At 39.8% G+C, this 15,150-nt stretch overlaps 1 protein-coding gene across 20 annotated transcripts in view; it reads right to left on the bottom strand.

The window, feature by feature from the left end:
- PFKFB1 (6-phosphofructo-2-kinase/fructose-2,6-biphosphatase 1) overlaps nucleotides 1-15,150 on the bottom strand; it is a 112,485-nt gene that overhangs the window by 41,252 nt on the left and 56,083 nt on the right. For 12 of the 20 annotated variants that reach the window (XM_055081946.1, XM_028482281.2, XM_028482283.2 and 9 more), the window contains 2 exons: nucleotides 12,955-13,059; nucleotides 1,642-1,771 (listed from right to left, as the gene is read on the bottom strand). In XM_055081946.1, coding sequence (XP_054937921.1) covers nucleotides 1,642-1,771; nucleotides 12,955-13,059 — 235 coding nt within the window. Of the gene's footprint in view, nucleotides 1-999; nucleotides 1,078-1,641; nucleotides 1,772-9,697; nucleotides 10,451-10,793; nucleotides 10,941-12,954; nucleotides 13,060-14,040; nucleotides 14,285-15,150 lie in introns of those variants that run through there. The other 8 variants (XR_003677813.2, XR_008616433.1, XR_003677812.2 and 5 more) reach the window with 5 other exon arrangements.

The raw sequence follows: 15,150 nt of genomic DNA, 5'->3' as shown, positions 1-15,150 counted from the left end.
GATTTGGCAATTTCCTGGGCAACCAGTCTGCTCCTCCTCCTTGCCTTTGTCACCATCATCTTCAGGTGCTGGGCCCAGTGTTTTTGGTGCACTATCTCATTCCATCCTCAATGATACTCTGTGGGAGTTACTGTTCCTCACTGCACACATGACAAAATAGATTCAGAGAAGGGAAGCGACTTGCCTGAGGTCTCTGACCCAGCTCTGCCACTGCCTGGACAAGTGACCTCAGCTCTGTCTTTTCTCTTTCTGATCCCCAAAGTTCCTATCTCTCATAGCACAGGATTGGACCCAGCTCTGAGGTCTTATGGGTCTGAGTTATCAGTCACACCCTCTCTCTGGGTGTCAGTTTCCTCACCTGAGTGATAAGGGCAAGAGCATGTGTCCAGCCCTGCCTGGCCCAGCTCTTAGGATAGCTGTGAGAAGCTGGCATGACCTGTGCATGAAAGTGGGTAGTAAGTGGGTAAAGCAGTGTGCAAACAGGAGATGCATGTGCTTCCCATGCACTTCACATGTGTCTGAAGTGAGGGGTCTCTGGAATGCACCTGAGATTGGTACCTCTCCCTGCCCCACTAAGCCCTGTGATCTTGGGCAATTCCTTCATCCCTCAGAGCCTCCATTTCTTCTTCTGCACAGTTGGGGTTACAGGGCCAGCCTCACAGTCTCAAAAATAGTACTGAGCAGTAGAGATGTGGACAGTATCAGAAATCTAGCAGCACCACCCCAACCCCTGTCATCTTTTTTCCATTGAAGAGATTGAGGACCAAGCAGAGGAAATTATTTGTCCAATGTCAAGTTTTCAAGTCCCAAGGGTTCCAATTCTAGATGACTCCATATTACAAGTGCCCTTTGTTAGGAAGCTAGCGTCATAGAAAATATCCAAGTCTGCAGGATATTGTACACTTAAAATATGACTTTGCATTGTCCTCACACTCCCTCCCTCCAATATCCTGGAGATGTCAATGCTTCAGCATCCATGTCAGAAATGGACTCTCCCACCTGAAGGTGACACAACAGTCCCTTGCCAGGCCAGCTTCCTTAGTTTGCATTTCAGTATTTGTAGTCAGTGTAGATACTCTGTAAATTAAAATATCTAGATGTTTTTTATAAAAAGAAATTATCATTTAAAAATTCTAAATGGAAACATCAATATCTTGGGGAAATCATCCCTATAGCAAAGACAGAAACCTATAATCAAAATCAAGAAGCCACAAGAGGTCCCATTCCACCTGAGAACAGCATGCCTCAGACAAATACTGGCTCAGCTTTTTCAGGTTGAGGCAGACTGTTAAGGTTGGCTTTGAAAATGTTATCTCAGAATAACACTGATATTAATAATAGCAGCTAACACTTATATGGCCCATACTTTGTGTCATGAACTGTTCTAAGCTCTTTATGTTAAATATGTTCATTTATTTAAACTTCATCATTATTCTCCCCATTTTACAGATAAGGAAACTGAGAACGGAGAGATTAAAGTAATTGCCAAAAGTATTATGTGACAGAGCAAGAACTTGCACACATGCACCCTCATTCTAGATCCTGTGCTCTTAACTATTAAGATATAAACCACCAATTTCTGGTGTCAGGGTCTCAACTCACATGCAGCTCCCATGCCAGGAACAGAGAGAACAGTGGTACCTGAGCTCTTGTCCAGGAAGTAGGCCAGGAGGCAACGCATGACAGCCTGGTGGCAGATCACCAATACATTTTCCTGCCGTTCTAGCTCCATTATAACTGGCTCCAGACGCTGGACCAGATCCTCATAGGACTGAAAGGGAGAGAAACACTTGGGTAAGAAGAGGAGATGAGGCACATTTGCCCAGAGGAGAAGAACTCTACACTAGGAATCAGGAAAACTTGGCTGTGGTGCCAGTTCAGTTGTTGGTCCAGCAGTATGACCTTAGGCAACTCACTTCCTTCTTAGGGCCTTAGTTTCTCATCTATTAAATGGGGCAACCAATATAGTGGAGTAAATAACAATAATAAAATTTCCACTAATATTCCCTAGAAAATCTGGATAAAATAAATGTCTGCACTGCTGATCTTTCAAGAAAATGAAGGAAACATTATGAATATATGGTTCCAAAATGAAGAAAAACTGGAAAAAGGAGTGATGAATGGATATAGAAGCCACATCTCCCATGAGGTCATTTGCCAATCACAGTATCCAAGAGTGTTGAGCTTTTAAAACCTTATAGAAACACGAGACAAGGACTTAGGTGTGTATGGGGTGGGGATTTGGGACTGAGACTCTCACAAAAATCTGAGGCCTTCAAAGGACTACATCCTCAGCAAAAGTATAAACTAAAAAATATATCCACAGGCAAAGGGAAACAGTAAGAAAATATATGTCTCTGCCTGACTCTTGGTGGAAAAAATTAGGAAAAGCCTCCTGTAAGAATGTATAACCACAAGTCTATCCTCAGGTGGATTTGTGGTTCAGAATTATACTTACCTATGTGTTTTAGAAAATGCTAAGCTGAGAGTTTAATAAAAAGTGATTTCAAGTCATTAGCTCCCAAGAGTGTCTGGAAGAAGCAAATGGAAATTATCTCTGGATTCTCTCAACTCAGACTGCATGGGATTCCCACAGATAAATTTTCATCAAACTGAAGTTCACATAACATGCAAGGAAAATAAGCTATCATGAGTAAAAATAAGCAGAAACAACAAGAACCCTAACAACTTAAGATAAAGGATCCACAATATAAAATGAATATGCTTGAGATTTTGAAAGAAATAAAAGATTGAATCAAAAATGTAAGGAAGAAATAAGATGCTATTGAATATATGATCTAGATTTGAAAAAGAACTAAGCAGAATTTCTATAAATGAAAGATATAGTCATTAAAATGGAAAACTCAATGGATAGAGTAAACAGCAGATTAGATACAATCTAAGAAATACTGTTCTGGAAGATAGAGCTGAAGAAATTACTCAGAATGTAGCAAAGAGATAGAAAATAAGAAGTTAGGAGACATAAAGGATAGAGACAGGACTAACACACATCTAATTGCATTTCAAGGAGGTAATAGAGAAAATATGAGAGGAATAGTTAAAGATATAATGTCTGGGAATTTTCTAGGATCGATGAAGAATCCTAGTCCTCAGATTCAGGAAGTCCGATTAACCCCAAGGAAGATAAATGAAAAGAAATTAATATTTAGACATATCAGAATGGAACTTAAAAGCAATAGAGACCCAAAGACCCTAAAAGCAGCCAGAGAGAAAAGAAATGACAATTAGACTTGCAGGAGACTTCTTAACCATGTTAGAAGCCAGAAGACAGTGGGGATAATATCTCCAAAGTGCCGAGAGAAAACTGTCATCCTAGAGTTTTATACCTTGCCAAAATACCATCTAGGATTAAGGACCACCCTTCCCAAAGACATTTTTAGACAAAAAGAAAGTGAATCTACTACCAACAGATCCTCCTAAAGAAACTTCTAAAGGAAGATAGACATTGAACCCAAAAGGAAAACTTGAGCTGTAAGGAGAAAGAATGACCAAGGGAATTGGTAAATATGTTGTTAAATGTAAATAAACACTGACTGTATACAATATTATTTTTAGCTAATAAGAATTATATTTTAATTGGGTAAGTGATTTTACCCCTTTTCCACTATATAAAATTCATCTAGGAGAACAGTATGGAGATTCCTTAAAAACTAAAAATAGAATGATCATATGATACAGCAATCCCACTCATAGGCATATATGGAGAGAAAACCATAATTCGAAAAGATATATGCACCAAATGTTCACTGCAGCACAATTTATAATAGCCAAGACATGGAAGCAAGTTAAATGTCCATCAACAAATGAATGGATAAAGAAGATGTGGTATATATATATGATGAACTACTACTCAGCCATAAAAAAGAATGGGCTTCCCTGGTGGCTCAGTGGTTGAGAGTCCGCCTGCCGATGCAGTGGACACGGGCTCGTGCCCCAGTCTGGGAAGATCCCACATGCCATGGAGCGGCTGGGCCAGTGAGCCATGGCCACTGGGCCTGCGTGTCCAGAGCCTATGCTCCACAACGGGAGAGGCCACAACAGGGAGAGGCCCGTGTAGCACAAAAAAAAAAAAAAAAAAAAAAAAAGAAATAATATCATTGGCAGCAACATGGGTGCTTCACTTCACTTATCTTTTTTTTTTTTTTTTTCCTGCGGTACGCGGGCCTCTCACTGTTGTGGCCTCTCCCGTTGTGGAGCACAGGCTCAGTGGCCATGGCTTACGGGCCCAGCCACTCTGCAGCATGTGGGATCTTCCCGGACCGGGGCACGAACCTGTGTCCCCTGCATCGGCAGGCTGATTCTCAACCACTGCGCCACCAGGGAAGCCCCCACTTATCATATTTTTATATTAACATCTTTATTGGAGTATAATTGCTTTACAATGATGTGTTAGTTTCTGCTGTACAACAAAGTGAATCAGTTATACATATACACATGTTCCCATATCTCTTCCCTCTTGTGCCTCCCTCCCTCCCACCTTCCCTATCGCACCCCTCTAGGTGGTCACAAAGCACCGAGCTGATCTCCCTGTGCTATGCGGCTGCTTCCCACTAGCTATCTATTCTAGGTTTGGTAGTGTATATATGTCCATGCCACTCTCTCACTTTTTCACACCCTACCATTCCCCCACCCCACATCCTCAAGTCCATTCTCTTGTAGGACTGCGTCTCCATTCCCGCCTTACCCCTAGGTTCTTCATGACCTTTTTTTTTTCTTAGATTCCATATATATGTATTACCATATGGTATTCGTTTTACTCTTTCTCACTTACTTCACTCTGCATGACAGACTCTAGGTCCATCCACTTCACTACAAATAACTCAATATCGTTTCTTTTTATGGATGAGTAACATTCCATTGTATATATGTGCCACATCTTCTTTATCCATTCATCTGTTGATGGACACTTAGGTTGCTTCCATGTCCTGGTTATTGTAAATAGAGCTGCAATGAACATTTTGGTACATGACTCTTTTTGAATTATGGTTTTCTCAGGGTATATGCCCAGTAGTGGGATTGCTGGGTCGTATGGTAGTTCTATTTGTAGTTTTTTAAGGAACCTCCATACTGTTCTCCATAGTGGCTGTATCAATTATGGTTGTTTTATTTTTAGTTTTTGAAGGAACCTCCATACTCTATTCCATAGTGGCTGTATCAATTTACATTCCCACCAGTAGTGCAAGAGTGTTTCCTTTTCTCCACACCCTCTCCAGCATTTACTGTTTCTAGATTTTTAATGATGGCCATTCTGACCAGTGTGAGATGATATCTCCTTGTTTTTTTGATTTGCATTTCTCTAATTATTAATGATGTTGAGCATTCTTTCATGTGTTTGTTGGCAATCTGTATATCTTCTTTGGAGAAATGTCTATTTAGGTCTTCTGCCCATTTTTGGGTTGGGTTGTTTGTTTTTTTTTGTTTGTGCCGCATGAGCTTTGGTCTTATTTATGGTTTCCTTTGCTGTGCAAAAGCTTTTAAATTTCATTAGGTCCCATTTCCTTATTTTTTTTTTTACTTCCATTCCTCTAGGAGGTGGGTCAAAAAGGATCTTGCTGTGATTTATGCCATAGAGTGTTCTGCCTATGATTTCCTCTAAGAGTTTGATAGTTTCTGGCCTTACATTTAGGTCTTAAACCCATATTGATCTTATTTTTGTTTATGGTGTTAGGGAGTGTTCTAATCTCATACTTTTATATGTACCTGTCCAGTTTTCCCAGCACCACTTATTGAAGAGGCTGTCATTTCTCCACTGTATATTCTTGCCTCCTTTATCAAAGATAAGGTGACCATATGTGCATGGGTTTATCTCTAGGCTTTCTATCCTGTTCCAATGATCTATATTTCTGTTTTTGTGCTAGTTCCATACTGTATTGATTACTCTAGCTTTGTAGTATAGTCTGAAGTCAGGGAGCCTGATTCCTCCAGCTCCATTTTCCGTTCTCAAGATTGTTTTGGCTATTCTGGGTATTTTGTGTTTCCATACAAATTGTGAAATTTTTGGTTCTAGTTCTGTGAAAAATGCCAGTGGTAGTTAGATAGGGATTGCACTGAATCTGAAGATTGCTTGGGTAGTAGAATCATTTTCACAATGTTGCTTCTTCCAATCCAAGAACATGGTATATCTCTCCATCTAACGATCCTCTATGTATAGTATCATGTAATCTGCAAACAGTGACAGCTTTGCTTCTTCTTTTCCGATTTGGATTCCTTTTATTTCTTTTTCTTCACTGATTGCTCAGGCTAAAACTTTCAAAACTATGTTGAATAAGAGTGGTGAGAGTGGGAAACCTTGTCTTGTTTCTGACGTTAGGGAAAATAGTTTCAGTTTTTCACCATTGAGGATGATGTTGGCTGTGGGTTGGTCATATATGGTCTTTACTATGTTGTGTAAAGTTTCCTCTCTGCTACTTTCTATGGTGTTTTGATCATAAATGAGTGTTGAATTTTGTCAAAAGATTTCTCTGCATCTATTGAGATGATCATATGGTTTTTCTCCTTCAATTTGTTAATATGGTGTATCACGTTGATTGATTTGCGTATATTGAAGAATCCTTGCATTCCTAGAATAAACCCCACCTGATCATGCTGTATGATCCTTTTAATGTGCTGTTGGATTCTGTTTGCTAGTATTTTTTTGAGGATTTTTGCCTCTATGTTCATCAGTGATATTGGCCTGTAGTTTTCTTTCTTGGTGACATCTTTATCTGCTTTTGGTATCAGGGTGATGGTGGCCTCGTAGAATGAGTTTGGGAGTGCTCCTCCCTCTGCTATGGTTTGGAAGAGTTTGAGAAGGATAGGTGTTATCTCTTCTCTAAATGTTTGATAGAATTCGCCTGTGAAACCATCTTGTCCTGGGATTTTGTTTGTTTGAAGATGTTTAATCACAGTCTCAATTTCAGTGCTTGTGATTAGTCTGTTCATATTTTCTATTTCTTCCTGATTCAGTATTGGCAGGTTGTGCATTTCTAAGAATTTGTCCATTTCTTCCAGGTTGTCCATTTTATTGGCTTGTAGTAATCTCTCATGATCTTTTGTATTTCTGCAGTGTCAGTTATTACTTCTCCTTTTTCATTTCTAATTCTATTGATTTGAGTCTTCTCTCTTTTTTTCCTGGTGAGTCTGGGTAATGGTTTATCAATTTTGTTTATCTTCTCAAAGAACCAGCTTTTAGTTTTTTTTTTATCTTTGCTATCGTTTCCTTCATTTCTTTTTCATTTATTTCTGATATGATCTTTATGATTTCTTTCCTTCATCTAACTTTGGGGTTTTTTTGTTCTTCTTCTCTAATTGCTTTAAGTAGAAGGTTAGATTGTTTATTCGAGATGTTTCCTGTTTCTTAAGGTAGGATTGTATTGCTATAAACTTCCCTCTCAGAACTGCTTTTGCTGCATCCCATAGGTTTTGAGTCGTCGTGTCTCCATTGTCTTTTGTTTCTAGGTATTTTTTGATTTCCTCTTTGATTTCTTCAGTGATCACTTCGTTATTAAGTAGTGTATTTTTTAGCCTCCATGTGTTTGTATTTTTTACAGATGTTTTCCTGTAACTGATACCTAGTCTCATAGCGTTGTTGTCGGAAAATATACTTGATACGACTTCAATTTTCTTAAATTTACCAAGGTTTGATTTGTGACCCAAGATATGATCTATCCTGGAGAATGTTCCATGAGCACTTGAGAAAAATGTGTATTGTTTTTGGATGGAATGTCCTATAAATATCAATTAAGTCCATCTTGTTTAATATCTTTTTCCATCCCCTCACTTTCAGTCTGTATGTGTCCCTAGGTCTGAAGTGGGTCTCTTGTAGACAGCATATATATGGGTCTTGTTTTTGTATCCATTCAGCCAGTCTGTTTCTTTTGGTGGGGGCATTTAATCCTTTTACATTTAAGGTAATTATCGATATGTATGTTCCTATTCCCATTTTCTTAATTGTTTTGGGTTTGTTACTGTAGGTTTTTCCTTCTCTTGTTTTTCTTGCCTAGAGAAGTTCCTTTAGCATTTGTTGTAAAGCTGGTGTGGTGCTGCTGCACTCTCTCAGCTTTTGATTGTCTGTAAAGATTTTAATTTCTCTGTCAAATCTGAATGATATCCTTGCTGGGTAGAATAATCTTGGCTGTAGGTTTTTCTCTTTCATTACTTTAAATATGTCCTGCCACTCCCTTCTGGCTTGCAGAGTTTCTGCTGAAAGATCAGCTGTTAACCTTATGGGGACTCCCTTTGGTGTTATTTGTTGTTTTTCCATTGCTGCTTTTAATATGTTTTCTTTGTATGTAATTTTTGACAGTTTCACTAATATGTGTCTTGGTGTGTTTCTCCTTGGATTTTTCCAGTATGGGATTCTCTCTGCTTCCTGGAGTTGATTAACTATTCCTTTCCCATATTAGGGAAGTTTTCAACTGTAATCTCTTCAAATATTTTATCAGTCCCTTTCTTTTTCTCTTCTTCTTCTGGGACCCCTATAATTCAAATGTTGCTGTGTTTAATGTTGTCCCAGAGGTCTCTGAGAATGTCCTCTGTTCTTTTCATTCTTTTTTCTTTATTCTGCTCTGCAGTAGTTATTTCCACTATTTTATCTTCAAGGTCACTTATCCGTTCTTCTGCCTCAGTTATTCTTCTATTGATCCCATCTAGAGAATTTTTAGTTTCATTTATTGTGTTGTTCATCGTTGCTTGTTTCCTCTTTAGTTCTTCCAGGTCCTTGTTAAATGTTTCTTGCATTTTCTCTATTATATTTCCAAGATTTTGGGTCATCTTTACTAGCATTATTCTGAATTCCTTTTCAGGTAGACTGCCTATTTCCTCTTCATTTGCTAGGTCGGGTGGGTTTTTATCTTGCTCCTTCAACTGCTGTGTGTTTTTCGGTCTTCTCATTTTGCTTATCTTACTGTGTTTGGGATCTCCTTTTTGCATGCTGCAGGTTCGTAATGTCCATTGTTTTTGGTGTCTGTCCCCAGTGGCTAAGGTTGGCTCAGTGGGTTGTGTAGGCTTCCTGGTGTAGGGGACTAGTGCCTCTTTTCTGGTGGATGAGACTGAATCTTGTCTTTCTGGTGGGCAGTTCCACATCTGGTGGTGTGTTTTGCGGTTTCTGTGGCCTTATTATGATTTTAGGCAGCCTCTCTGCTAATGGGTGGTGTTGTGTTCCTGTCTTGCTAGTTGTTTGGCATAGGGTGTCCAGCAATGTAGCTTGCTGGTCGTTGAGTGAAGCTGGGTCTTGGTGTTGAGATGGAGATCTCTGGGAGATTTTTGCCGTTTGATATTTTGGTCGTTGAGTGAAGCTGGGTCTTGGTGTTGAGATGGAGATCTCTGGGAGATTTTTGCCGTTTGATATTTCGTGGAGCTGGGATGTCGCTTGTGGACCAGTGTCCTGAAGTTGCCTCTCCCACCTCAGAAGCACAGCACTGACTCCTGGCTGCAGCACCAAGAGCATTTCATCCACATGGCTCAGAATAAAAGGGAGAAAAAGTAGGAAGAAAGAAAGAGGGTAAAATAATATAAAGTAAGGTAAGATAAAATAAAGTAATTAAAATAAAAAATAATTATTAAGAAAAAAATTTTTTAAGTAAAACAAACAAACAAACAAAAAAAACGGACGGACAGAAGCCTAGGACAAATGTTGAAAGCAAAGCTATACAGACGAAATCTCACACATAAGTATGCACATATATACTCACAAAAAGAGGAAAAGGGGAAAAATAATATATCTTGTTCTCAAAGTCCACCTCCTCAATTTGGGATGATTTTTTGTCTATTCAGGTACTCCACAGATGCAGGGTACATCAAGTTCATTGTGGAGATTTAATCCACTGCTCCTGAGGCTGCTGGGAGAAATTTCCATTTCTCTTCTTTGTTCACACAGCTCCCAGGTTTCAGCTTTGAATTTGGCCCCGCCTCTGCATATAGGTGGCTGGAGGGTGTCTGTTTTTCGCTCAGACAGGACGGGGTTAAAGGAGCAGCTAATTCGGGGCCTCTGGCTCACTTAGGACGGGTGGAGGGAGGGGCACGGATGCACGGTAAGCCTGCGGCGGCAGAGACCAGCGTGACTTTGCACTAGCCTGAGGCGCACCGTGCGTTCTCCCAGGGAAGTTGTTGCTGGATCATGCGACCCTGGTAGTGTCGGGCTGCACAGGCTCCCGGGAGGGGAGGTGTGGGGAGTGACCTGTGCTCGCACACAGGCTTCTTGGCGGCAGCAGCAGTGGCCTTAGCATCTCATGCCCGTCTCTGGGGTCCGTGTTGATACTCGAGGCTTGCGCCCATCTCTGGAGCTTCTTTAAGCAGCGCTCTTAATCCCCTCTCCTCGTGCACCAGGAAACAAAGAGGGAAGAAAAAGTCTCTTGCCTCTTCGGCAGGTCCGGACTTTTCCCGGACTCCCTCCAGGCTAGCCGTGGTGCACTAACCCCTTCAGGTTGTGTTCTCGCCGCCAGTCCTCTCCCTGCAATTCGACCGAAGCCCGAGCCTCAACTCCCAGCCCCCACCCACCCCGGTGGGTGAGCAGAGAAGCCTCTGGGGCTGGTGAGTGCTGGTTGGCACCGATCCTCTTTGTGGGCATCTCTCCGGTTTGCCCCCCGCACCCCTGTTGCTGCAGTCTCCTCCGCAGCCCCCAAGTTACCCCCCTCTGCCACCCACAGTCTCCGCCCACGAAGGGGCTTCTAGTGTGTGGAAACCTTTCCTCCTTCACAGCTCCCTCCCATTGGTGCAGTTCCCATCCCTATTCTTTTGTCTCTGTTTATTCTTTTTTCTTTTGCCCTACCCAGGTACGTGGGGGAGTTTCTTGCCTTTTGGTAAGTCTGAGGTCTTCTGCCAGCATTCAGTGGGTGTTCTGTAGGAGTTTTTCCACGTGTAGATGTATTTCTGATGTATCTGTGGGGAGGAAGGTGATCTTCACGTCTTACTCTTCCGCCATCTTCCCAGCTCTCCCCTCACTTATCATATTAAGTGAAGTAAGTCAGAGAAAAACAAATATCATACGATATCACAAATATGTGGAATCTCATTTTTAAAAAGTGTTACAAATGAACTTATTTACAAAACGGAAACAGACTTACAGATATCAAAAACTAACTTATGGTTACTAAAGGGGAAATTTGGGGGGGGAATAAATCAGGAGCTTGGGATTAACAGACACACACTTCTATATATAAGATAGATAACCAACATGGGCCAACTGTATAACACAGGGAACTCTACTAAATTTTATGTGATAACCTTTATGAGAAAAGAATCTGAAAAAGAATGAATATATGTATATGTATAACTGAATCACTTTGCTGTACACCTGAAAGTAACACAACATTGTAAATCAACTATAATCCAACAAAATTTTTAAAAAAGAAAAAAATCCATCTATGTGTGTACAAAGTTTATTAATTGTTTAGAAGTAGCTCTATTTTGTCTAGCATTTATAATAATTCTACTCTGGTAATATTGATTTAACCTAAAAATATAATATGTTGGTATTATAGGAACAAATAGTGATATATTCTGATAGATTGTTGTAAATTGTTTAAGTAAACATTAATTCAATCAACATCTACCTAGTAAGTTGTGCTTACAATAATAAATTTATTAATAACAATAATAATTCATTTGGCGGATAAGACACAAGTTTGAAGTAAAATACAAAACAACAATTAACATGTAAGTTAAGAGAGGAAGTGACCAGAGTTGTAACATTTTTATATTGTTTTAGAGGGTAGGTGGAGATATTGATTTTTAGATTTTGTCAATCACACATATTAAAATGTTAAGAGTAACTCTAAAAGAATGGAAAGAGATTATATAAGTCAAATATAGATGTAAAAACTCTATCAATTCTAAAGAAGGGAGGAAAAGAGGAAAGATAAACTAAGCCTAGAGAGCTCAAAATAAGAGAATAGAAAGAAGTTCAAATAAATCAGTAATTACAATAAAAGTAAGTGTACCAAATTTACCATTTAAAAGACATACATTTTCAGTTTTTATTAAAATCAGTAAAAGTCAACTATACGCTGTCTATAAGAAACAAAACAAAAATACACAGAACTTGAAAGTAAATGACTAAAGATGAACTAGGCAAATACTGACCAGAAGAAATCTTATATAGCTATATTAATATCATATAAAATACACTTTTAGGCAGAAAGCATTATTAGGGAGAAAGAGGCTTGCTCACTATGTAATAATAAAATATATAATTCACTAAGGAGATATAATTGGTTTAAATTTGTATGCCTCTAACAACATAGCCTCAAAATATGTAAAGGAAAATGAGGGCAAAGTCAGACTGACTTCATAATGTCATTTTTGAGGATGAAAATACAAATGTGAAAGTGCTTTGTAACACAGGATATCTATTGTTTCTTCTTCTCTGATATCCTGCTTTCTGATAATTGTTCCCTGGAATCTGTATCAGAAATTGAGTATGACTAATAAATATTCTAACATGTGGAACTGGCTAAATGGAGACTGGGTTGAAAACAACGAGGATTTACCTCACATGGGAATAGGGAACTGATAGTCTGGTTCATGTGGTGGCAAAGAAGTTGGATAAACCGTTAGCCATTGTCCCTTGGGACTACAACCCACAGTCCAGAGAGGCTAGAGCTTTAGGCAACTTGGCAAGAAAATGTCAGGAAATTAGAGTATATTGAACTACTTCAAATACCTTTAGTGTAAGGATATCAAAGACAAAGTCTAGGACAAAGTGAGCCCTCCTCAAAGAAGACAGGAAAATAATCAGGCAAATGTGTAGCTTTTAAAAGAAGAGAAATCTGTTGCCTATGGCTAAGAATGAGACAGCCAAGGTCCAGATAATCATGTGCCTTGTGAGATGGAAGATGCTGCAAAATTTGATTTACCTTGTTTTTAAAGCTGTCTGGGAAAATATGGAATCCTGGTAGTTGGAATAGAGATACTGGGGAGGAGTCCTAAGAGTCTGGCCACCCCTCCAAACCTTACCTCTCCCTTGGGATAGCGGTAGCGATATTTATCTTGGTCTCGTAGTGCAAATTCTTCAGGATAGTGTTCTTGGATTTCTTCGTAGGTCATCTCCTCACAGACACCCTGAGAAAAATTATTTGGGACAAAAGTATTCACAAGTTGAAATCCCCACAGCCTTTACCATAGTTCTGAAGCCAATGATAGTGGAAGTTAGCACACAAGCACCTGGGTTTCTGTGAACACAGCTCTAGGTCTGCGTCTGTTGTCTGAATGTATGTGTGTATGTATGCACAAGGTGTGTAGCTGTGTGGATGTGAGAATGAGTGCATGTGTATAGGTGTGTTCAGGCTGAGTGTATGGTGGGTATCTGGTGTTTCTCTATGGTTGTCCCAATAGGTTTATAGGTGTACATTGTATATATGAGTGTGTATTTTTATAAATTTGTGGGGATTTGTGACTGTGTTTATCTGTGTGTGTGCAGCATGCTTATGGTGTTTATTTGTGGTATGTTTAAGGTCCTATGCTGTTGGTTTTGCATTTGTCTCAGCATATGTATAGTGTATTGGTGTGAGTGTGTGTGTATGCAGACTGTCTGATCATCTAAGAATGTGCCTGCATGGGTGTCTCTGTGGTCTGTCCCTCCATGTGGGTCTCAGTGTGTCTGTGGTATGTGTATCTGTGAGTGTGTATGTCCCTGATTATATGTGTGAGTATCTGTGTACCTATGTCTGAGGTCTGCGTGAATCTGTGGTAATATGATTGAGGTTATGTGTCTGTACTGTTTATATATCCCCGGTATGCCTCTATGTGTCTATGTGATGTAGATATATGCAAAGACTGCATGTGTGTCTACGGTGAGTGTGATATGTATCTCTAGGTGTGTAAGTGTGTATGTGTGTGCATGAATGGTCCAAATATGATTGGTAGATGCATCTGAGAGGGATCCTGTGTTTGACTATTGGGTCCATGTGTCTGTGAAGTACATACCTATGGTGGATGTCTGTGACTGTGTATGCAGGTTCATGTGTGTGCGCACATCCACAGCAGTGCTTTCTTGTGTTATAGCATTTCCCATCCCTCCTGCCCACACCTCTGCTCCAGGACCTCTTGCAGATAAAGAAACAGGTATCCACAGACTTCTCAGAAGGCAAGAATTAGTAAATTCCTAACAGTTTCAGAGTGGTCCTTGGGGAGATACACTCTCCACACCCAAAGAAGGAATCAAGGGCTCAGAGAACAAGTTCCCACTGAGAAATCCACAGAAGTGACGTGGCTGCTGGTAGAGGTGGGAAGTGATGTTGGGTTTGTAAGATTTCCTTCTGGTTGTGTAGATTCCAAGTAGACGTTCCTGTAGGGGAGCAATGTGCTCTGGTTGTTGTCTTTTGAGCCGTCAACCAAGCTTCCCTTAAGGTTTAGGTTCACCCCTGCCCCAGCCTACAAGAAGACAGGCAGTGTCAAACCTGCAACTGACACTGTCCATAGGAGAAAGTGCACGCTGTATATACACAAGGTCCTTCCAGATTGGCTTTGACTTTCTATTCTGAGGCATGCTGGGAGCTCGTTGCCTGTGGAAGTGGCCACTGACTCTTTATTGACTTAAGGAAAATTGCTTAACTTCTCTGAATTTTATTTTCCTCATCTGCAAAATAAGGATAATTATAACTACCTCACAACAGTAGTTTGAATATTAGAGATAATATATGTAAAAGAGACTAGTACAGAATGTACAAGGCATATTTTAAAAACTCAATCAATGGAATATATTATTATATTAATATTATTTAGATTATATAGTAATTTAAATATATTAATTTAATCTAATATTATTAGATTAATATATCTAATTATTAATATATTACTGAATGGAAAAAAACCCAGAAAATTAGACATCATTCTAAATTCTTCCTTCTTCCTTACCCATCCCCTCATAGCTAATTCCTGAGATTCTACCTCTGAAATTTCTCTCAGATGTATTCCTTTTTCTTCCCTCTCCATCTGCACTGCTATGACCTTAGTAGTTCTACACACACACACACACACAATTCCCTCTTTGCTTATGCTGCTTTCTCTGCATGACATACTATTCCTGATCCTCTCTATCTGGCTCACTGTTACTCACCCCTTAGGCTTTAGCTAGGCATCACTTCCTCTAGGCAGATCATGGCTGGGTCAGATGCCTTGCCCCAACATCTGTGTGCCCACATTCTAACCAAT

This window comes from Physeter macrocephalus, chromosome 21, assembly GCF_002837175.3.
Source record: "Physeter macrocephalus isolate SW-GA chromosome 21, ASM283717v5, whole genome shotgun sequence".
Lineage (NCBI taxonomy): Eukaryota > Metazoa > Chordata > Mammalia > Artiodactyla > Physeteridae > Physeter > Physeter macrocephalus.
The sequence above is the reverse complement of the archived record's forward strand: the minus strand, read 5'-3'. Positions and strand labels throughout refer to the sequence as shown.